Source organism: Lycorma delicatula, chromosome 3 (genome assembly GCF_047948215.1).
Source record: "Lycorma delicatula isolate Av1 chromosome 3, ASM4794821v1, whole genome shotgun sequence".
Classification (NCBI taxonomy): Eukaryota; Metazoa; Arthropoda; class Insecta; order Hemiptera; family Fulgoridae; genus Lycorma; species Lycorma delicatula.
Window position 1 is genome coordinate 124,926,502 of NC_134457.1, and position 25,318 is coordinate 124,951,819.

Sequence of the window (25,318 nt, forward strand, 5' to 3'; positions counted from 1 at the left end):
TCGACCTGAGACTGTACAGGACTACACTTCATTTAAATTCATACATATCATACTCATTCATCCTCTGAAGTAATACCTGATGGTGATTCCCGGAGGCTAAACAGAAAAATAAAGGATTTGAATCTCAAAACCTTCTACTTCAAAAAATTAGCTGTTAAACAGCTAATTTGCGACGACGACCACTAAACTCCTGATGGGCTAAAAGAAATTAAGCAGAAAAAAATCCATTTTTCTAGAAAAGTTTAATTTTAATTTTACTGATTATTTTTAATATATTATTGAATATTTTTAATTTTAGGAAATGTACATCTTGTTTATTAGGTTTATTAATTGATGTTTTAAGATGCGAATTTTCTAATTCTGTTACAAGAAAATCAACGTACTTATTTATCTTTTAAAATAAATTTTAGAAACCTTTACCAGACATAACTTATACAATGAAACAGTTTAAAAATATGCACCCTTGAATTTTCTTGAAACTCTTCTTAATTCTTTAGTATAACACTGATCAACAATGATTTTTTTAAATGTGAGTGAAAAACTGATTTTTGTAGTATTTTTCATGTTGATTTGAAATATTAAATCAGAATTCTTCTATCATATTCTTAAATCAATTCTTATTTTTTTTGTAACTACCATTCTTATTTTCAGGTAGTATCGTGCATTAACTCCTTAAGCATAGCATTTTCTGAATGTATTTTATTATATTTTTATCAACTAAATAGCTTTGGTTTATTTATTATAATTCCTTAATTGTTGTCACATTGATTTGTTAGACACTGATCATCATGTTTATTATTTACACACTGATTAAAATAAAAAAGAATTTGACTCATTGTAATTATTTTCTTCTTGCTATAAACATATCATCTACTCTCATTAGTTATTTCTGTCGTTATTATGTTTACTTTCGCGCGAAGATTAGAGAAATATTTTTAATTATCATACAAGTGCGTGTTCTCGTGTGGGTAATTTTTAGATTTGTAGCTGGCTTTCGTATTTGCAGGTAAATGTTGTTCAGTAAAGTGAGTGTATGTTTATTAAATTTGTGTGTTTATGAAGTGTTTCTTTTTAAACAATATTAGTTATTGTAATGTATTAAAAATTCCTTGCAGTTGCATTAATCATCTAAAACATTTCTGCTACATCTCTGGTGAGGTAACGTTGAAGTCTCAGAAAAGAAATATAATTCCATTGATAAAAAAGTCGTATGAACTGTAATTTGGATGTAAATTAGGTGATCAGGACAAATCTTGGGTTCCTCAAACTTGCTGTGCTTCTTGGGTAACATTGTTGACTGGTTGTCTAAATCGATCTCATCACATGCCATTTGCAATTCCATTGGTTTGGAGAGACCACATCACAGACTCATTTTTGTGTAATAAAGATATCTGGGATAACAGCAAAAATTAGACGTACTGTTAAATATCATAATATTCGTTCTGCTATGCAACCAGTACCACATGATTCCAATTCCAGTACCACCACGGAACTTAGATGAAGATGAAAATGTCGAATCTTATGGTGACTTATCAGGCGATGAAGAAAAAGATCCAAATTTTTTAGAAAATAAATATACTGAACCCCATTTAATTAATCCGTCAGAATTAAATGATCTGGTTTGTGATCTGAATTTATCAAAGAATCAAGCAGAAATACTGGCATTAAAAATGAAAGGATGGCATCTTTTATAACCAAACACTAAAATAAGTGCTTTCTGTGACAGACGGTCAGAATTTGAACATTTCTTTCCTCAGTACGAAAAATTAGTGTACTGTAATGATGTGGTCTCTTTATTGGAAGCTTTGGAACATATATTTATGCACCATCCTGGTGAATGGTAACTTTTTATTGACTCGTCAAAGCTTAGTTTCAAAGCTGTTCTTCTTCACATTGGAAATAAATACCCATCAATACTATCAGCATACGCTGTTTACATTGAGTCTTATGAAAATATGAAACTTGTATTGAGCAAGATTCAGTATGAGAAATATTTATGGCATATTTGTGGAGATCTGAAATTAATAGCGCTTTTACTTGGGCTGCAACTTGGATACACTAAGTTCTTTTTTTTGTGCAAGTGGGACAGCAGGGATAGAAAAAACCATTACATAAAAGAACGGTGGCGAAAGAGATAGATACTGACTGTAGGAGAGAAGAATGTTGTTAAAATCAGAAAAAGTTTATCTTCCGCCACTATACATTAAGCAAGGTTTATTAAAAAATTCTTTAAAATCAATGGATCGAAATGGTGCAAGGTTTCGGTTTCTAAAAAAAATTCCCTAAAATAAGCGATGCTAAGATAAACGAAGGTATATTTGTTGAACCACAAATATGAAAACTAATTAGTGATCCGGCGTTTGAAGAATGTGTGAATGACTCGGTTGCTATATGGAAATGTTTAAAAATGTGTTAAACAAGTTCCTTGGAAACCATAAGGCCAGTCAGTAATTACAGAGAATTTGAGTGAAAAAAAAATTGCATAGAACTTGGGTGAAACATGTCACTCAAAATCCATTTCTTACATTCACATTTGGATTTTTTCTTCAATAATCTCAGCGCTATCACTGATGAACGTGGAGAACGCTTTCACTAGGAGATATGTACAATTGAAACACGTTAATAGGGTAAATGGAACCGAAAAATGTCAGCTGACTACTGTTGGAATCTAAACAGGGACCTACCTACAGCAAATTACAGTAGAAAATCCAAAAAAAAAAAAAATAGATTTTTGGTAAATACAAAATGCATGTAATATATTGTCATATTACGTTCACCATACAATTTTTGTTTCAAAAGAAATTTCAATTAAAAAAAAATGAGCTCGATAGAAAAATATATTAACATATATGAAATCAGCATAAAAAATACTATAAATCAGTCATTCACACACATTTAACAAACAAATATTAAATTTTGTTGACCAGTGTAATTATAACTGCTTATAATTAGCGTAAACAATTTCGGGAAAATTTGTTATTTAAAGGAGTTTTTTAAATAAATTCTCATTTTAAACAATTCCAAAAATCTAATATGCACGTTAAAATTTAGAATTCAGTATGCGGTATATTTCTTAATGTTTAATCCTATATTAACTCTTATTTTCAAGCGCCCTTCTGTTTTTGTTGTTATTCACAAAAAATTATAAACCCAATTACAATAATTCATTTTTTCTACTAAAACTCAGACCGACCATTCCTGAGAGATCACTTTTAATGCAACGTACAAACTACGTGTAAGCTATTGAATAACAACTTCAAAATCAATGACATTCAGGTTTTTGTAGTCCTTTGTTTCCTCTAATAGAAAACAAAATATTCATATTCACAAACTCTAGTGACCAAAGTTCAACTTTTAACATGAGTATTAAAATCTAGTTAAAAATATATACATTATTAACTAACCGTCCTGCTACGGTTAGTTAACTATAGTGAAATAGTTTTTTGATCAATACTTAATAACACAAACCACTCCTGAAAATAAACTAGAGAATATTAATTATTTGTACACTTTTATAATTATTTAAAAATATCTATAATAATACCTTTATTTAACTAATAAAGGTTCTAACATTTTGTATTAAATAATATTTGTAGTTACTAATATATACATTTTTTTGTTTGTTTTACTGGTATAGTGGAATTCCCTCTATTTCTCTCTACTCAGTAGCTGTGATTTCATTTCCATATTTTCCTATAACAAATGTCTTCAGCTGCATGCTACATATATCTTGTCTTCTATTAAGTTTTTACTTATATGATTCATAAACATTATTTTTCAATTTTGTATCATTTATAAAAATTTCAGCACGAAACTTCTATCTTTATCGGTTCGCCTTCAACCAGTTTATTTCTTTCTTATTAAATACAATTTCATACGTCTCTATTCTGATTTTACATACCTTTCTGATTTTTTGTATTGTCCAGAAGTATTATTATTTGGAAGAAAACGTCAAACTGAAAACAAAATTCTTAACTATCTTTATCTTTGCCAATATTACTAGATACTTTGTTTCCAGTTAGTCTTGAAACAGTCATTTAGGATACCGGTTATTTTGATCAATGATGTACTAATGGTATCGAGTCTCGGCAACCAGTCAGAATTATTGAGCCTCTAAACATATGAGTCTCTAAAACATCTATGAGTCTCTAAACATCACGATCTTGCAGCTGTAAATGAGTGTAGCATAGCTATTGCAGATGAACGTCGAAAAAAAGACCCAGCTATCTCTCGAGACCCTCAACGCAAGGGAGCTCGGTATTTCCACCAAAGACGATGACCCTGGTCAGGTTTCCGATATCGGTACCCTATGGTAGGCCCAAAGCGAGCTTAGTGGTTTTTTTTTTTTTTTAAGAACTTCTTCAAGATTTAGCCTCCCGGACTAGCTCAATATCTTTTGATAGATGTCAACTTAAATCAGTCCCCATAGCTGGTCCCCCAGCTAATAGTCCTTTTAAAGCCACTATACTCAATGTTTCTCTCTTTTCTACCTACAAAAAATATTTTCTATTTTATTTCATTAAAATTTAGGAATAATTATATTTCTAATTTTAAATAGAAATAATAGCCCAGAAATAAACTTAGTTTCTTCTTAGATTATTTTTCACATTCTGTTTTTAAGCAAAAACGAAATATTATTTAAGCTATTTATAATGTAACAATGATATTAATAATAAAAATAATTTTTCTAAAAATGGTTTTAGAATTATTTACAACTTGTTACTATCATTCTATAGTATAGAATATATGTATGTAATGCTTAGTGCAACTACACAAAAATTTGTCCAATTGAGTATAAACAATTGTTGTAAGTTTACTTTAAAAGGTTAATCGCGTAATCTGTTATTTATTTTACTTACAGTTTATATCATGAGTATTTTAGAATTTTAGTCTTGTTTTGTTTTATTTAGCTCATTTTCTAAAGATCTGTGTAATATTTTTGGGAATCAAAAATAGTTTTGAATCACAATAATTTAAATCGCAAATTTCCCTATCAATCCTAGATTAAAGTGCTAATTACTCATGCGAATTTGTCTCCTACATCACAACTAGCTCGTTTCTTAAGCTAGATTTTTAGATGTTAAAAGATGTTAAAAGATTTTTAGATGTTATGAGAGTAGAGTATCTTTATCTAAGTTTTTCGGTCTGTTTATCTACATACATACATAGACAGATATTAAGATACTCTTATCTACAGATATTATTATCCTTTCTAGATGGCAATAAGATTTAATTAATTGAATAATAAATAAATTAAAAAAAAACCATAAATATCGAAATAGATATTCAGAAACAAAATATAAATGCTAACAAAAACAGAATACCGTGAGGAAATGGCTGAATGGTTTATATCCTATCCATTTAGATCCTTTTAGATCTAAACGGATAAAATCTGTAATTAGGAGATTTTATTTCTTTAGTAAACCTAAAGTTATCAGCTAGCTCTTTGGGGAGCAAAAAATTCTTTTCCAATATATATTTAAGCCGATAAACGCAAAACTTAATATGTAATCTGGATCTCTCATCCTAAAAAAATCAACTTTCTTGATCTTCAGGGAAGTTATAGGTGGAATGGACAACTACTTTAAACTGAATAAAGCATAAGATTTTAAACACCTTAAACATAAGACTTATAACTTCGAATAGGATAAGATTACCACCAGTCATGTTGCTGCTGAAAAATCTAAATAAGTTCCTCAGTAGGTACGTGTTTTAGTTGATCACGTTTTCATCATTTTGATTCCTTAGATGTAGGTCAGATCCTGCTGGATTTACGTTTAGGTGACGAGACATATATAATCAGTTTATTTTTGGAGTGATCTGACTGAAAGCTATCTATGTCATTGTTTGGAACTCGTTTTCTTCTCCAGTTCTAACAACTGAAAAGCACGTCACAAAAAACTGGATGTCATATCTCTTAATATACGAACACAACTAAAGAATTGCTAAATTTTAAGAACGATAACTAAATAACGGATTACCACGAAATATAGGCTAAGAAAATTACTTACAATAACTATAAATTTAATAAGTATTTAAATGAATTTTATATATATTTATGTATATATATTAGCTTAAACGTTTTTCCAATCCTATTAAGTTATCACTTTACACACAGGAAACAGTATTTTTATTCAGTAGACTAATCAAAATGCATAAATATGAGCAGGCAAGTACAATTTTATTTCATTTTAAACCTATCACGAAGTATTTTATGAGATTTTTCATCTAGTAAGCAAACGTGTTTTATCGTTGAATCACAGAAGAATACGTACGGTAGTAAAAATTATATAGACTATTAAGAAATATTATGTAATAACCCAACATATATTAAATCCAGAAGTGGATAAAAATTTTAGACCAAAATGGTTTAGTAAAGTATAACGTAATAAAAAAATAAATATGCTTATATCGATCATTTTGAGCAATGGATAATGTTGTAAAAAATATTCAGGTTCTATAAACTGATCGATTCACCTGAACGATATGAAAAAGGTATATTAGTTTTAGATTATATAAGCTGTTAAAGTACACTAAAGTGCGTATAATTCCACACTGTTGGTTATACGTTTGATAGGCATCAAGAAAACTTTTCAAATTCATATATTTATATATAAATGAAACAGCTATTAAGTATAGATAAAAATATTAGGATTTCTGATTTATCTATGTTACTGTCAGTTATACTGAATAGAACAAATTCCATCATCGTTAAAATAAATAATTTATTAACCGAGTAGTTCTGGATAGCAGTTCATTATTCCTTTAAAGAGAAACCTTCATTAAAAAAAAAAAAAATGTAATATAAGTTATTCAATTTTATTTTTTAATTTTTTATTCTTTTTCTGTTTTTATTAGATGACATAGTTACACTATTCCAGAAACCATAAGCAAATGTGATTATATGTAGATAAACTTCCACCGAACCCCTCCTCAAAAATTAAATACTAATATTTCTACACAGAACAATTAATTAAATACACAAATAAAGTTAGGTTAGAGAACAGTGCCATTGGTAGTTCAACACAAAACAAAAACAGTCATAAGAATTCATAAACAAGAGAAAAAATAAAAATAAAATTATATTAATAATGAAAAAATATTAACTAAAATTGAACGAAGTGAAATAATAATATGATGGGTAACATTAATTTGGTGCACTTCCACATAAAATCACACAGTTACCAAGGTCCAACTCATGGAGTCGTTTTAGCTTCTAACGTCTTCAATATTGTCTAGAAGGCTAATCGCTAAATAATTCACCTGATTGTTTAGCCGCAATTTATTTTTTTTTAGGCGAATTGCTGAAATTTATCTCGAATATACGGTATACACATATATTCGTGATTTCACTTTCTTACCAACCAAGGTGTCTATGTTATGCTCGTCAATAAGTGATTTTGGAATCACTGTATAATTTTGACGTTGCTACTTCTTGCTGTACCCCAAAGCTAGATCCCATAGGACAATAATCGTTTCTTAAATAGTGAAAACGGTGACCTCTTGTTCAGCAACCTACACATTTCCTTAACTTAATATCTAGTTGTTTTCTCTTTTCACTTACGTGGACCTCCCATGACAGAAGACGAAAAGATGAAGACCAAAGTTCTGTACACGTTTTGTATATGGTGTGTGAAACACATCGAAATGGTTCAGTGGGTAGTCTCTTCTCCTCCTTGGGAATGTCACAATGACGAGAGCTTATTCAACACACACATAAACAAAACATGAAAATTTCCTAACCCTTTTTGAACTCGACTTTGCTTGATTAACCCTATTCTTCCATCTTGACAGCCTATATAGTTGTGGTTCAGTTCAGACTGTAGTTTACTTGAAGCTAGATTTGGATCAACATCGACAATCAGGATAGCATTTTATCGGAAAATGAAGCGACAGTGACGTAGTCTGTAATTGGAAGGTCCGCTTCAGACACAGAATATAAAACAGGTCCTATAACCGAACCTTGAGAAATACCTGACTTAGTGTCAAAATACACAGATAATTCCTTATTATAATTCACCTGTAATAAACGTCCGTCCTGGTAATTAAGCAGAACCAAGTAATAGATTCTTTTTCAACTTGTAAAACATGCCAACCAGCTAGACCTTGTCGAAGGCGAGATGAACATACAAGAAGGCAGCCGAACAGTATTTCTTCCCGACAAGGCACTTGCTGATAACCACAAGTCTATGTGTTAGACCACTCGTACTCGACAAGTAGAGTGACCACTCGGAAGCTGAATGATGATCAGGAATATCATGACCACGTTCAAGAATAGTCTTGGGAACTATGGTGGAAAAAGTCTTTCAAAAATTTTAGACCAATGACTAAAAGACCTACTGGTTTATACAAAGATACCTCATGTACCAGTTTACCTAGTTTCGGGACCATAACAACTGCTGAAACTTTTCACTCTCTCGGGAAGCACGTAATTCGCAGATTTCCAGGAGGTGCAGAATGGTTTTGAACGGAAGCATAAGCACAACCAGCTCGTCCTCCACTCAGCTTTGATACGAATCCAAATTGGTTCTGTTGTTAAGGAGAACAGGCAATTTTCTTTTCTATATCACTATCGTACACATCACAGGTAAGCAGGACAGATCAGGTATTGAATCTGTTTCTAACTTCTGTGTACAATCTTGAAATTTCTGAAGTGATGTAGAAGTCCAACAAATCTGGGATCTTTCTCGGTTCCGACGGCCAGTAAGTTAGTTGCAAGTCAGAGATCACATTGAGGTGCATGTTAATATTGCAACCCTTTAATGTTCTGTATGTAGTAGTTATAAGAGCCTCAGAGAAGATGTTTTCCGTTCCAGTCACCTCCTACGATAAAACGAGATTCTAGTGTTGAAAAGAAGTCAGAGATTGAGCTATTTGTGATCGTGTGATGAGGAGGACAGTTGATCATCGACAGAATGAGAGGTCCAAGCTAGTCTAGGATCTCAACCGTGGTCGCCTGAATGTGAAATAATCCGTACTCTGGTATTGCAGATGCTTTATTGCATTTCTGATGCGCTCTCCTGTAACTCCATGCGCTCTACCATCAGGTTGATTAGTCGTGTAGACTGAATACCCAAGAAGATGAAAATAGCTACGATTCGTAGAATGTGGCTTAGAGGGAAGAAGAACAATATCTAATGACTGGGCAATCATTAAAGCCTCTAGTTCCTGGCGTAGTTCCAACGAGATCATTGATATTCCAGGAAACGACTATTAGAAATTTAGACAACAGATTTTACTGATCATCTTAATAAGCAAGCCTATTAGACAACCTATTTGCTATGCTAAAAGTTCTATGTTATTAGTTAATTTTTGTAACGTTCTTAATTATCACCGTAGATGTCCCAATCAACAGCCGTGGCATAAGATTGAGGATTAGTATTGGAATGTGCGATTGGATCCCAAGTAGTTCCTTTACCTAATGAAGGGAAATTTACATTGCTTAATTTCATCGTTTCTAGCAACTCATAGAGTCGAATAACTAAATAGTGGTTTCCTGCTAGATACCGCCAAAGGTCCACGTTCTAAAACAGTAAACAAGTACCGATCGTTTCGTTCTCAGCATTTGGAACAGGTGCTAATCTTTCTACTTCAGGCTGTAGGATAGGCCGAAAATTCGAATAAAAGCCGTTAAGAAGAGAAATAAAATAAATATATAAAAAGCAGTTTTGTAATGCAATACTATTCGGAAGAGTAGTCACATAGTAATTCACATCCTAGATATAATATTTAAATATCTAAAAACACAAAATCAAGAACAAAATTAAAAATAAACTCTCATTATTTTAAACAACAGACTGAAAATTTCCAAAGTTTTATAAAGTTCTATTTCCATTTTTGTTATCCATTGATATTTTCGCGTGTTCGCGGTTCGATCAGGATACTAAGAGATTGGCAATAGAAAATGTTATATAATTAAACACAAAACAAATCATTAATAATAATAGTAAACGACAATCATAAAACAAATAAATTAAAAAAATATTAATCACAACCACAATAGGAATAATGACAATAATGGCAACAGTAAATAATAATAATAGTAAATGTTATTAATAATAAGAAACAGACATTACATACAAAACAGAATATAAAGTAATCGTTTCGTTCATGATTCATCTAACGTAATGATTCGTTCACAGATAAATAAATAATGAAAACCAGAATTCAGTCCCATTGATAAAATACATAGCATGACCGCTAGTCTTAACACTTTTAACCATAGTCTTGTATAAACAACAGCAGTACAATAAGTAAGATAAGTATAAAGTTCTTCAACTGCAAATACCTTTGCCGTTCACAAATAAAACTACGGTAACAATTTATGAATGAAATTTAGTACGTTATTTCTTTCATTTATTACCTTATTTCTTTCATTACAATAACTTACCGAGCCATTACTTGTGATGTCAACTTAATCGCGCCGACTTAGTTTTCTTTGAAATTCGCTTCTTCACTGACCTCCTCGCAGCTCACATCATAACGTCTCGTTCAGACATTCGCAGGATTCATATCCCGCAGACTGACATCGCAGTACTCATTTTTAATTGGTCTTCCCCGGAGAATTTAAACTCTGAGCTGCTTTACCTGCTATACCGGACCCAACTCGAAGCGTGAGAACGATCGACCGAACCCTTTCGTTTCCATTCATTCCTGACCATGGTCGGTAACATTTCTCACGATACAAACATTTGTTTATTTTGTGACAGTTGACAGTATTACAAAATACGATTGTTAAACGGACCTACGTACAGGGATTTCTTTTAGCCTCTTTCTGGATTCCTCCCATTATTATATTTTCTACTACTTTCTTCTTGATTGGTGGGAATCTGTTACTCAGGACCGCTATACCGGTCTTGTTACAATTTGATTTGGGTGATGATTTTAGAGTTACACTTTATATTATTATTTTTAGGGAATGGGAATAGATTCCTAGTTTTATTTTCCTGAAAAATTTGTTGACTGTTTTTAAACTGTTTTTTTATTTAATTAAATTTAATTCCAAGTTTGTTATTTAAAAATATATAATTTCACTTTATTTAAAAACATTGATAGCGATTTCAAACCAATATTTTATAAAGATGTTGTTTGTTTAACTTTTACTTTTTCTTCCATGAAATCTTTTTCATCTATTTTCAGTGATTAAATCAGAAAAAACCGTTTGGCTCAGCACGGAATCAAAGTTACGACACAAAATAAAAAAAACAATTCTAAAATTTGTTTTTATTTTTTGATATATACACACGCATGCGCGTCTGTGTGCATTCAGTAGCGAGTGGAATAAAAGTAATATTTTATTTTTGAACAAGAGTTATTTCAATTCAGTTATGTATGAATTCGAAACAAATTTTAAAAGACGCTGATTTAAGAAAAGTGTAGACAGAACAGTATGTTTTTTTATGGCGTTTATAAACGAGAAATTATTTTCTATTACAGTACAAAATATTAATTTTTTTTTTCAGAATAAAAATAAGGTATGGAAATATTTTAAATAGCGAAAATGTTTATTAATTCTGAGATTTATATTCTTCATTTGGAACTGATTAAAACATAAATAATTTTTGTATTACAGAATTTTACATCAACAAATGAATTTTGAATCGTATAAAAATTCACATTTGCATTTGATTTACTGTAAAATACGTCAACATTCCTAGATAAAAAGGAAATAACTCGGTCTATAGTAAATTATTAATATTGATGGGTTTCCACGTTAGTTTTCTGAGCGAAACGTTTTCGTTGATCACTAAATTATTCAGTATGCAATGTTTAAATAAAATTTGCCATCAAATAATTAAATTTAATCTATAAAATGTTTAATAAATGATTTAAAATTTCATTTCAACCGTTTTTATAATGAGTCGTGCTATTTAAGTACATAGTATTATCTAATATTAAGAAAAGCTTTTATCTGAGTACTATATTTTAACAAAAAAGATAATTGAATTTACAATTGCCTGGTAACTTTGCAGTTACATCAAACTACGAAGACTATTGATTTAAACCAAAATTGGAAATACTAATAGAAAGCTAATTTGGGATAACATTATAATTCATGGGCACTAAAACAACAGCAACAGGCATTAACCAACAATAGCATCAATGAGGCGGTCCAAGAAAAAAGAAAAGATCCAACAAAATAGAATTCGATAATGCGTAAAATTGAACCCAAATTTCCAGACTTTTCTTATTTTTCTGAGCTAGGTTATTTTTAACTAAACATCGGAAGGTATCATTATTGCTGTATACAATATTTTTAAAACAACCTCAACACTGAAGTCGGTATAATTAATTATCGTTTTTTAGTTACTTGAATGAATCATTTCAAAATTTTATTCAACTTAATTTTTTTAAATATTTGATTATGAAAATACATTTTTTTAAATTTCTATACGCTTGAATTATAAAAATTGATGAAAGTAAAAATCAAAACTTAAAAACATATTTATTTCTCAGAAAAGACCGGGTAAACACGCACATTAAAATTTAGTAGAACATTTCAATTCATTCTTTAGATGCAAATCTTCGTTCAAGAAAGAAATATAAAAGGCAGGCAGAAGAAAACGTTTTCGGAAATATGTTTCTTGTTTTTAGAAACTATTTTGTTTACTTTTATTCCTGGAAATACTTCCCGATGATATGAAATTTTTTGGTTACACTACATATATGACTATATACATGTAAATAACTTGATCCTCCAAGTACAGAATAAAATTAAATTAGGTAGGATGACGCTTACCTTATACCATAATATGTACATAAGAGTACTTCACGATTTTCTCGCATCTTCAGTTGATCCAATCTTTTAATTGTCCACGTAAAATTACATACTATAAATAAACAACATTAACAAAATAAAATCTTGATAAATACAATAAAACAAAATTTGTTAAAACTTTGGTTATATAAACTTTAAAATTTATTAAAACAAAATGGAATAAAATTAAAACTTTCTTCCTTTTAAATTTAAGATTTAAAATCAAATTAAAAGTTAAAAAATCCATATACAAAAATATGTCGTCAAATAATAAAAAATATTAATTAAAAGTTAAAATGATAAATACGTTAAAAAAGAATGAATGTGTGTGAGTGCGCGCGCGCGCGTGTACGTGTATTATTACTGTAAACTGACAGTAATGTAATATTGGCTAGTCAAACCTCATATCCATATTCATTCTTTTATATAGTCATTCATCCCGATTGGGAAAGAATTATCGTACCATGCGTATCCTTTACAAAGGTGTCAGCAAAGCTATTATTCTGTATGTTGCGCCTGTCCGGACTCATCGTATGGCTTTTAGGTATTGCGCGGACATTTTGCTGCTAGCCCAGTGACTCCTCTTGCTTGCTGTTATAGGCGGTTATAGAACAATCTCGCGGGAGGCAGTCTGTGTTACAGCCGGAGCCAAACAAATCGATATCTTGGCTAATTAGCATAAGGAACGCTACATTTCCAAGGTAAATAACCTATTGACGTCAGAACGAAAGCAGGAGATTGAAGACCGGGGCCTTGCGTCTTGGCAGGTCGGGTGTGACGAATCCCCCACAGGTGTCCGCATGGTCCGCATATCCGCATGGTATTTCCTGTACTGTGCGATTGGATGGGTCTCCCCCAATCGGTATATCACACAGTTTTTCTCCGGGCATGATGCCTTTCGAGCGAATATGGCTAGGTTTCGTTTGGTGGATTCGAGTCAATGCCTGGATTATATGATACAGTGAACCATGTCCTCTGTATCTGGACCATGTCTGTCCCCGATGCGAGGTCGAACGTTCACGAGCTGTTAGGGAACTTGAAAGAAAATATTCCTTTCTGAACGTCGGTATTAACTGGATGATCCGCGAGGAGTGTTCTATAGTGGCTGGTTTTCTTCGGGTCCTTGCGGTGTGTAGATCTGCAGAGAGAGTTTAATCGAGGTACTCGATCGTGGTAGGATCCCAGGTGGCTAGGGTTAGGCATTGGATTGGTTGGAGGTAGGCGCATTGGCATCGTGCCACGGTTATATTGGCCTACTGTTTGTGATTCGCTTTGGGGTTTCCGCTGTGGGGATAGCCGTGCCGGCGGGGTATGTTAACTCGTGCAACCGGAGGCGTGGTTTCCTTCCGTCGGTGGCAGTTGTGATCGTAACTTGGTAATGCCCCGCGAGACATCATGATGGGACTGGGTAGGGGTTTGGGGTGTGTCCCCGGCTTCTGCGCGGACCGGAATGAGGTTGCGTTCCTCTTGTAGGTGACCTAAATTGGTTGACTTAATTAGGTGTAAGTATGAAATCTCTATGTTGCGTAAGACATAATTTTGATTGGTATGAGTGTAGGTAGCACTGATTTAACTTTAAACTCGTTCGTTTTCTGAGACATTTACAGTCACAAACAGTGCTGTCAAATCTGGACTAGGCGCGGGGTTCGCGCTTCCGCGGCTTCGGTCAGTTAGTTGAGCGAATCATGTTAGGTTGGACGTGAAGATGTCTGTTTGAGGCCTACGTGAAGGCGAAATTTGATTTGTATTTTACTGATGCAAATGTCTGCCGAGGCATTTACATCGGTAGCATCCCGACCGAAGCCTGGCTGATGACTGTGAGATGTAATCAGTTAGAGGGTCTAAAGATGACCTCTGGTAAAGCCCCTCAGGGCTTCGATCGGAGGGGGTGGTGTAGCGACCGGTAATGTCACAACGTGGGTGTCTTCCCCTTACGGGATTGGGATGGAACAAGTTGTTTTTTTATAATTGTATAATAGTACACAGAAATAGGAGTCTTAAAATTTACTTTAAAAAATAAATTATATATATATATATATATATATATATATATATATATATATATATATATATGTATATGTATATGTGTGTGTGTGTGTGTGTGTGTGTGTGTGCACTACTTCTTAAATATATATATTCATTTACTCACACATACATACATATAAGCACATAAACACAAATGCACTAGCAAAGACACTCACATATATATCTGTAAAAGAAGCGTCTTTGTTATCGTTATCTAGATATTTTCCTGTTATTATATAATTACGTAAAAGAAAATTGTATCTTTTATATTATTAAAAATAAGCAACTTTCACAGTCTGCAATTCAGTAACCTTGTTAAAATTTGTTTAGCAATAACGGGTAATTTAGGTAATTACAATTTTTTTGTTGTTAATCATTAAAGTTTATAAATTTTACTGCATAGAAAATTGTTTTTATAAAAATTAAGTGCATTATATTTTAGAGACATGAAAAAGTAGGACTTATGAACTGAATTTAATATAATTTTATTACTATATTCCAACAAATGTCAGTAAACATTCCAAGAATTTCATGAAATACACGCAAAGGCATCGTACATGTACATTATATTAATGGAAAAGTCATGCTTTTTCCCTAATAAATATGTTTACAAAAGCATAAACTTCTATTTTCGTACTATTCCTCGTATGTATCGAATTTTCACTCAATTGACTAAAGCGATAACAGTCGTATTACAGTATATAAAACTACAATACAAGGTTCTGCTCACTTTTAACAAATTTAAGCCTTCTATTTTCATGAAATTCCTAACACATAAAAAATAACAACTGTTCTTTGCTACAAATCTCTTAGAGAAACTGGTTTTTTTTTTTAATAATTTTGTTCGTAGGAACAATACTTCACTTTCTCAGATCTACAGCATTATATTTTCAAACTACAGCATGAATCGGATTTTATCAACGTTAATGATAAAGAAAACAAAATTAAAATTAAGACAGTATGAAAAAATTAAAATTTAATTTCGATTGAAAGTAACATAAAGAAAATTAAATATAAATTGTAGAAAAAAGTAATTGTTATTAAATTATAGTAGTTAAAACTATTCGAATAAAGGGTTTAATAATATTATTTTAAGACTACATTTTTTATAACGTAGAAAATATGATTATTTTAAATAAAAGTTTCTTTATATATTTTTACAACCCACCAACCCTACACACATTCACACTCGTATACATGTATGTGTGTGACACACACACATACACACACACTTATGTATTTATTTTTAGAGGACCTGATAATATTTCATCTAGTCTTTCGCTCTCCATTCTTGCGACGTGTCCTTCCCAGTGCATCCTACAATTTTTAATCTTTCTAACTATATCGGGGCACTAAATCTGTACAACTCAAAGTTTTGGCGCTTCCACCACTGTCTATTATGTTCGTCAATTACAGGAGCTAATATTTTTCTCAACGTTTTATTCATAAAACCTTTAAACTTCATCCACTAATCACAAAGATCATATCTGACAAGAATACAGCTGGAAAATACATAAGTCAGCTTCAAACTTATTTTTTATAATCCTAATATTTACCTGTTTGTGTAGTGATTCAGAACTAAAAGTAAGTATAAAAAACCCTCCTGTTACGTGTGTGAATCAATTCTGTATTCTTTTCTCAATTCTGTAAACTTAATTTCTTCCCTCTCTCCTGGCATTAACTTGCGGGATCGTTAAATCATCTTTCTAATAATATCTTCTTTTTATATACATGGTGCAGTAATATTACTTTCAACCTTTCTGATAACCTCATTTCTACTAGATGCCCCTTTTTTAAAAGCACGAGCCTTTAACTTTAATTGAATATTCGCTATTATTTGGCTAGCACAGTTATTAGATGCAATTGAAATAGCTTTTATCAATACCTATACATCATATATTACCAGAAAACTGAAAAATTAGCTTTCAAAAACAATGTCAGAATTTCACTTTTCATTTCAGCGATTCTTAGCAGAAAATTTTGAAACGATATTTTCTATTCATCCTGAGATGATTCTTATTTATTATTTTAATAACAATTCATAAAATATAATTGCATTAAATCAATTTGTTAATAATGAATAATGATATTTGATAACACTAGTGATATTTCGTTTACATAGATTAAAAATAACTTAAAAATATACTGAAATATTATTAACACAAAATTTCAATTACTACTAAACATAAAAAATAAAGGTTAAAGGATATTTACAAAGAATACAATTTAACATATTCTATTGGCAGATTATAAAAAGCAGTAAACAAACTTATATCGTGGCATAAGAAAACATGAGCGTGAAAACAGTACAATATACGAAATAGTCACATAAACAGCAAATCTAATTCACTTTAACGAAATATTTCAGCTGGCAGAGATAAAAAAGGCTTAATAGACAAATTAACGAAATACAAACTGGTAAAAGAATCTATTTTTATTCGTTGTTGAGACATAAGTAATTGAAATTGGCTAATTTTTTATAAAAAAAAAAAATAAAAACAGATTCCCTTTTCATTAAAATCGGTAAGAATTTTACTTTTCATAAATTTTATTATTAAAATCAGAAGAAAACAAACTAGGTGTATTCTATTAAAAAAAAACAAAATAGTTGGTAAATTATTATTATTTTTTAATTAATTCCATTACTTCCATTTTTATGTATTATATAGATAATTATTTAGTTAATTTTCAGTTTCACACAATATATCGAACTTCTATAGAAGAAATCACATTATGTGAATGTATATTTTTATAGTGAAATTACAAGTGAATTTATTTAACTAAATAATTACGCTAATATTTAATTTTATATTATATCTTTTATATAAGATATGTCAGCATTATTCAACTGGAGTGTGTTGGCTTCCCTGATTACAAAGTAACATCAACCCGCATATAATATAGGAAATAAACCAAATCATATAAAGCACAAATACGTACATATTTGATTTGAGTGACACCATTAGAGTGACAATGCTAGTAAGGGTAGAAAACAACACTCAAATCAATTATTATAATCCTAGCGGAAGTATAAAATATCATGAAAACATACGTATTTCATACAAAATATCTATCCCATGTTTAACATTTATAAATTATTTTGTTCAATAATTACGACACCCAGGAATGAAATCAACTCCATCCCAATTATTATAAACTACTTATTTATACTTGCAACTAGACCAACGGATGCTTTAACATAAAAACAAAACAATGAATAAAAATAGTACCGGTGTCTAAAATTATTTTAAACGATTTAGGTATGTGTCTTCTGTTAAAAAATGATATTTTCATTGAACCACCCTTTTACCACACTAATGATGTGGTAATTTAAATTATCGATTAGATTTAAGAATTTACACATTTTTCCTAAAACTTATTGCTATGACAAAATAAAATAAGTCATTTTTGCTCAGTAATTAATAATTATTAGTAGATTTTAGAGCGAGGTTGGACTGTATGTTCATAGGTGATGAATGAAGACAACGCCTTGTTGCTTGTTGAATAATGATTTAATGAACTATCGTCTTGACAGTTAATGAAATGAATTATAACATAACGTATAACTTGACATATGAAAATAAAAAAAAAAAAAAAAACATTAAAGCTAACGTTCATCCGAACAAAGAATGGAGTCCATCCGGACTAAGAGTATGACATGACCGCCTTGGATCAGACTCGAGCGCCGAATGCTAGTAACTATGAGTAACACTGATTGTCCATCCGGACGAAATGAAAAATGCGACCGCACTGTGTGGGATTATAACGTAGAATGCTAGTACCACTTAACCTTCCGGTGAGCGCTAGCATTCACTAGATCGTAGCACCGGATGGCTCGACGCGGAACGGAACAATTATGGATATACCTGTACAATATATATTATACCTAACAATACTTAAAAAATATAGATTCTTACGTCAAATATGTAAATAACAATCATTAGATGATCAAATTAATTAAATTAAAAAAAAATATTTACTTTGGCCATTTAAAAGATGTAACAATTGTTACTGAAATGAAAATCAAATATTAATTTTGTTATTACACAAAAATAGAAATACTTTAACAACTATAATTTTTTTGTTTTTTTTTCTATTTGAACAAATTATTTAAGTAAGTACAATAATTTAGATACATTTTAATTACGAAAGGAATTAAATGTCATTAGTAGATTAAACTAATGATTTTAATCTGATTACAGTAACTACACATCATTCTACCCAAAATAACAAGACAAAATCAGTATTTCGTACAAATATAAGTGGAATATTCTTCTGTATAATTGTCCTGTCTTTTTCCTGTTTAGCCTCCGGTAATTACCGTTCAGATAATATTTCAGAGGATGAATGAGAATGGCATGAATGACTAGGACTTGGCTTAAACTCTCGACTTCTAAATCAGCTGATTTGGGAAGACGCATTCACCACTAGACCAACCCGATGGGTTCTGTATAATTATCCTATCTTCGTGTAACAACACTACTGATAGAGTGATATCAAGGAAATTATAAATGCTGTTTTTTTCTTGAATTATTGATTTTTTTTAAATTATTTAAACTATATTTTTTACTTTTTGATAAAATTACACTTAAGGAAATTCTAGATAATAGAAATACAAGAGTATATAATTGGTCTTTAGTATACGTTAGCGCCATAACCGGATAAATTGTGAGAGTATAAATAAGCTAACACAAGCAGTAATAGAAAACGGAGTAGTAATTCATTCTAATTTTTTTCTAAGGAAAAAGGTATAATTCTTTCATTATATCTGAAAAAATGAATCAATTTTGTAGTTTCCCATTAACTTATCCAATTGATTAACATATTGTTGCTAATCCATGCAAATATAGGTAATTTTCAGTTTAGAAGTGGTGTCATTACTCTGTTTATAGAAGAGTACTATTTTAACAGAAAAGAACCGGTTTCAGAGCTTTATATACATTACAGACATTAGAAGAGACTAAAAAAGATTATTATAAACTAACAAATTAAGGTAACTGCATTGTTCAAAGTAATGTGTTAATGCATTTCGTTATTTTGTATTTTTATCCATATTTATAAGAATAGAAATAAAGGCTCAAAAATCTTATTATAATCTACTGATTTTGTAATACGCTGTATTTGAATAAAATAATTAATTTTTAAAAAGTATTAGTAAATATTAAAAAAAATTATTTCGTTATTGAAAGGCTGTCGGTGAAGATAATTGTGTAATTTCTAGTAAAATCGCTATTACATTATTCTAAATCTTTCACTTTTATCCACTTTCTTTATCTATATATATGTCTATCAATTAATCGGTTTTGTTAACGCCAAGCTAAAAATAAATTGAAGAAAAACCTACGATTTGGAATTACCCCGATAAAAATACCACGATAAGATAAAGAGAACAGTTACAGCCGAAGGGAAAAAAGATTTAGGCAATCTACTTCGATATAGAAAGCACTAAAACGGGTCGAATTGTTTGAGAACTGAAAGTACGCAATGTTGCACACATTACCTTTTCACCCTTCCAATGCTCATAAAGTTTTAGGGTTTTGTTTCTTCCTGTAGTGACATACAAGAAAATTCGCTACAAACCAAACATAACCTGTGCAACAATATCAGCAAATATAGAAATAATATCTTAGGTAAGGTACATTATGTAAAATATTATATAATAATATCTAATGTAAACTTACAATTGTAAGCTACTTATAAAACGAAAATATATCATGAAAATTTTATCACGAAAATTTTATCCATTCTCTGCATAAAAATGAACGTTGTTTGATATCCTAAAAATTAAAATTTGGCATACACATTGTCCAAATAGTTGCAGGAATGTCAACCATTTAAGAAATTTTCAATTAGGACACAAAAATGGAGATTTCAAAAACCAAGAAGTTTTTTGTTTAATAAACATTATTTTATATTTTAAAACGGGAAAATTTTACTTAATTATCTGAAAATTATACACTAAACCGTATAAAAAAATTTCAAGTAACCAGAAACATGAGCAGTTAAATTTATAATCTAGTTTACTAATTTTATGAATTATATCTGCTAATTAGAAATAAATTAAACTTTTATTATCTTGAAACGAATCTTTTTTCAAACAATTGATTTTAATAACCATTTTAATTTGTATATAAATTTGACTGATTTAATAAGTTTACAATTGAATCACGATTACATTTATTGATTTTTATTTCTTATCGGCTGGTTAGGTATTTTTTTTTCAGCAAGTTATACTTTACTTTAGCCGTTGAAATATGTAGCGACAGATACAAACGTGGAAACCCACCGGGTTGGTCTAGTGGTGAACGCGTCTTCCCAAATCAGCTGATTTGGAAGTCGAGAGTTCCAGCGTTCAAGTCCTAGTAAAGCCAGCTATTTTTACACGGACTTGAATACTAGATCGTGGATACCGGTGTTCTTTGGTGGTTGGGTTTCAATTAACCACACATCTCAGGTATGGTCGAACTGAGAATGTACAAGACTTACACTTCATTCACACTCATGCATATCATCCTCATTCTTCCTCTGAAGTATTATCTAAACGGTAGTTACTGGAGGCTAAACAGGAAAAAGAAAAGATACAAACGTGGAGCACGTGGCGGGAGGGTATACGTGGGGCATACCCCACGTTATACTTCTTTTACCACTGTTTTTTTTTTAATTTTTATAGAAACAGAATTATTAGAATCAAAACTTAATACGCTTACTATATGACAAAAAAACCATATACATTTTTTCGTTTTAAGGAAAAATTATTTTAAAATATAAAAAAATTAATTACTATTGAGATGATCCTTGTAAAGGATCATCTCAATAGTAAAGGTATTTGTGATCTGAATAAAAGACAATAATATTATTTAGCTACAATTGGTCGGTAAACCAATGTAAAATATTTGGATAGTAATTTTGGCAAATAATAAAATATAATAGTTTTAATAAATTCTAGAAGATAAAAACAGTATAATTCACAACTGGGATTTACACAAATTATTAACATAAAATTACATTTTGATATGGTAGCGTTATGATGGTGTGTAGCCATTACGGAAATAGATATAATAATCCATTCCAAAACAGTAATTATGATTTCACAGAACAAAGGGTTTTGTTATTTAGGTATTAAATATCAGAAGAGGATTTTTCCACATTATGCTTATATTCTACAATATTTCTATGTTCCTTTAACCTGAAGAGATATTTAGATCCCTTCAAAAACAAGGCCGGAAAAACAAGACGAATAGAACACCAATAGTATTGGTAGTACAAGCGCAAAGGAGAAGATTAAAGTCTAGGAAGCAACCAGGCGACATCAATACGCTTCACCTAAAAGGGCATTTGATAGGAATCACTTAGTCACTCTTCATAAAAATTCAAGCACATCAAAGGAACACACCATCGCTATTCGTAAAATATGAGTCACGTGTTCATCAAAGAGGTACCACTAGAGTTTCTCTCTTATCTCGTCGTAAATGGAGTCATACATTTATGAACAGACGTTTCTCTTCTCTTCCACACGCCTAAACGAACAAGTAATTCCAATTTATCTTAAATTACAATACCAAATCAAACGGTCGATTTGGTATTGTAATTGTAATCTGTATAAAAAGAGATTAGCTAATCTACTCAATTACAGTATTAACAAGAAAATCAGAACATCAATAATCTGGATTTTTGCTAAAATTAAAAATCTAAAGCTAAATCCGAAATGATCTGGGAATTCCGGATAATCAAACTAAAATAAATTTTTGGAAAACAATAAAAATAACAATTTTTAAATTATCCCCTCGTGAGTAATATAATCTATTTTAATTTCTAAATGTCATGTTTTACTACACCATAATGGATTATCATAAACAGAGAGAAATGGATAATGTATTTTTTTTTGAAAATAGTTCATTCACATCTCTTAAGATCTTAACTACTAAAATAGACCCGCTTTAAACCAGATTAATTGAAAGTAATAAACAGATTAGAATAAAATTTCATTCAAACGATTTAATAAGAAAAGTTCGAATCCATTTAAATTAAAAGTTGAATACTGTTATTTTAAAGTAATCTGTGTTAATTCACATAATTTCTGAAGAATCTAAACTTTGGCTTAGTCGTATTATTTAAAGCTTGAGTTATCAACTTTGTGTTTTATTTCAGAAGCATGTTTAACTGATCATCAAAACTGTATTCATTTGCTGTATTGTAAACGTAAGGTATCGCCATTTACACCACACACACACACACACACACACACACACACACACAAAATATATATACTCACGCGCGCGCGAAGCAATATCAACCAAAATTCACTCCTTCTATAACTGAATATAAAATACGTATTGTCAAAATTATTTATTTATTACCTTTAATTTTACTATATTTTTACCACCTACATCTTCTTTTTCTACAATTGTGGTGCGATTACGATTTTATTACAATTCTGCTTTATAATAATTTTCCTAAGTTGATTTATTGTACATTTATTAAATAAAATCATCTGTTGCGACGTCGACGGGACGCCTTTGGTTAACAGCGTTGCGGTAGATTTTAGAGCGAGGGTGGACTGTATATGTTCATAGGTGATGAATGAAGACAACACCTTGTTGACTACTGTAGGATTATTTAATTGTACGCCGTCTTGGCGGTTTAAAATAATTTTGTAACATAACACTTGTAACTTGTTAACTTAACGTTAAAGATAGCGAACATAAACTAAATAAAACTTTAAAAAAAACTTTTTTTTTTTAATTTTTTTTAAAACTTTTTTTTAAAACTAAATTTTTTTTTAAAACTTAAAAAAAATTTTTTTAAAATAAAACTTTTCTTGTTCATCCGAACAAGAATTGAGAGAGTCCATCCGGACGCGACCACCTTGGGTCCGGTATGAGTGCAGACTGGCATAAGACGCTACGTACAGTGCTCGAGGGAGCAGCTGGTGACGTAGAATGGCGTGGTGGTCTGACGTCCATAGTTTGCTGTGGGGACCCTAGTCACCGCTAGGTTTCAGCACCCTACTGCAAGAGGCGGTGAAACGTAACATCATCTTTCAATTAAAGACATTTTTTCTCAGCTGAATTTGTCTAAATTTGTAACTAATTAAAGAATAGTTTAATCGTGCTGCATACTTTGACATGCAGACTTGCAGGATAATTTTTTAAGCAAATATAAATTTTATTCACATTAGTGAAATACTTTTACTTTCAAACATTGCATATATTATACAATTTATGAAGAACCCTGATCTTGTAAATAGTTTCCAATTATTATCATCATCTATTATTTGGTCGAATTCTTCTTTATCACCTATTCATCTTCCCTACTTTTCTCTCATTCTAAAAACTTCATTTTTAAAGAAGAATATCCCGGTACAATGGTCTACATTTTTTAAAATTTTATTTAACATTTTCTCTTCTAAAGTTTATAATAAAAATGGTGTATCTGCCATAAAGGTTTCGTGATATTTGCACGTAATTAATTACTTAAAACTCTTACTTCATATTTATGTATAATGAGTAGTTGTAATTAACCAGTCTGTAATGTAATAACCGTACAAAGAAAGATTGATAAAAGATGAACTAAGATGAAGAGATTTTATAAATACGAGCTAATTATTCCAAAAACAAAAGAACTACCAACACTTACAGAAAACTGTACTGCACTACAAACTAAAACACTAACCACTCAGCGAATAATTTAACGTAATAATTTCAGCTGTTGAACGATTCACATAATACAATAAAAAATTGATAAAACTTGGTATTTTGATGAATGTTTTTATGTTTCAGATATCTTGGGTTCGCCGGCGAGATTGGCATATTTTAACTTCTGGTGTTTTTACTTACACAAATGATGAAAGATTTCAAGTATTGCATGCCGAGGGATCAGACGACTGGACGCTGCAAATCAAATATTTACAAAAACGGGATAATGGTACTTATGAATGTCAGGTGAGTATGTAATTAAAGTTAAGATTATAATTTGTATTATGTTATAATTAATTATTCTTATATATATTATAATACTCAAAAACTATTTCTGAGCTACCAAAATGTATTAATATTTACGAAAGAAAGTAAATGTAGGTCTGAAAAAGAAAATGTAACCTTAGAAAGAAAAACTTTGTTATAATAATAGTCTTAATGTAGTAATGTATTTGATGAATCTATTTTAAGAATGAAGGATGTTATAATAATAATAATTTAATTTTCGTTTTACTTGCACCGACTTTGTAAAACTTTTTAAATCATTTTTTGAGATCTATTTGTAAGTATAAAAGCCTAAAAAAAATCATAGTCCATCTAAATATCGAACTCTTGAAAAAGACTTCCGCAAATTAATTGTTATTTTATCGCGGGTGCACTATAAAAAAAACCCAACAAAATAGTCTAAAATGAAAAACAGTTTTGTTAATGAAGCAAAATGTATAGATTGTTTTAATCAAAATTTAAATCAATAACGTTAATTTTTTGTGCAGATTGACTAATATTTTGGGTAACTAAATTTTTACACTCCTCTTAAGCTAAAAAATGAGATGAATTGTGA

General features: G+C 30.5%; 1 protein-coding gene across 4 annotated transcripts in view; it reads left to right on the top strand.

The window, feature by feature from the left end:
* LOC142320974 (neurotrimin-like) overlaps positions 1-25,318 on the top strand; it is a 615,054-nt gene that overhangs the window by 516,538 nt on the left and 73,198 nt on the right. For all 4 annotated transcript variants that reach the window (XM_075358973.1, XM_075358972.1, XM_075358970.1 and 1 more), the window contains one exon: positions 24,562-24,723. In XM_075358973.1, the coding sequence (XP_075215088.1) occupies positions 24,562-24,723 (162 nt within the window). The remainder of the gene's footprint in view (positions 1-24,561; positions 24,724-25,318) is intronic.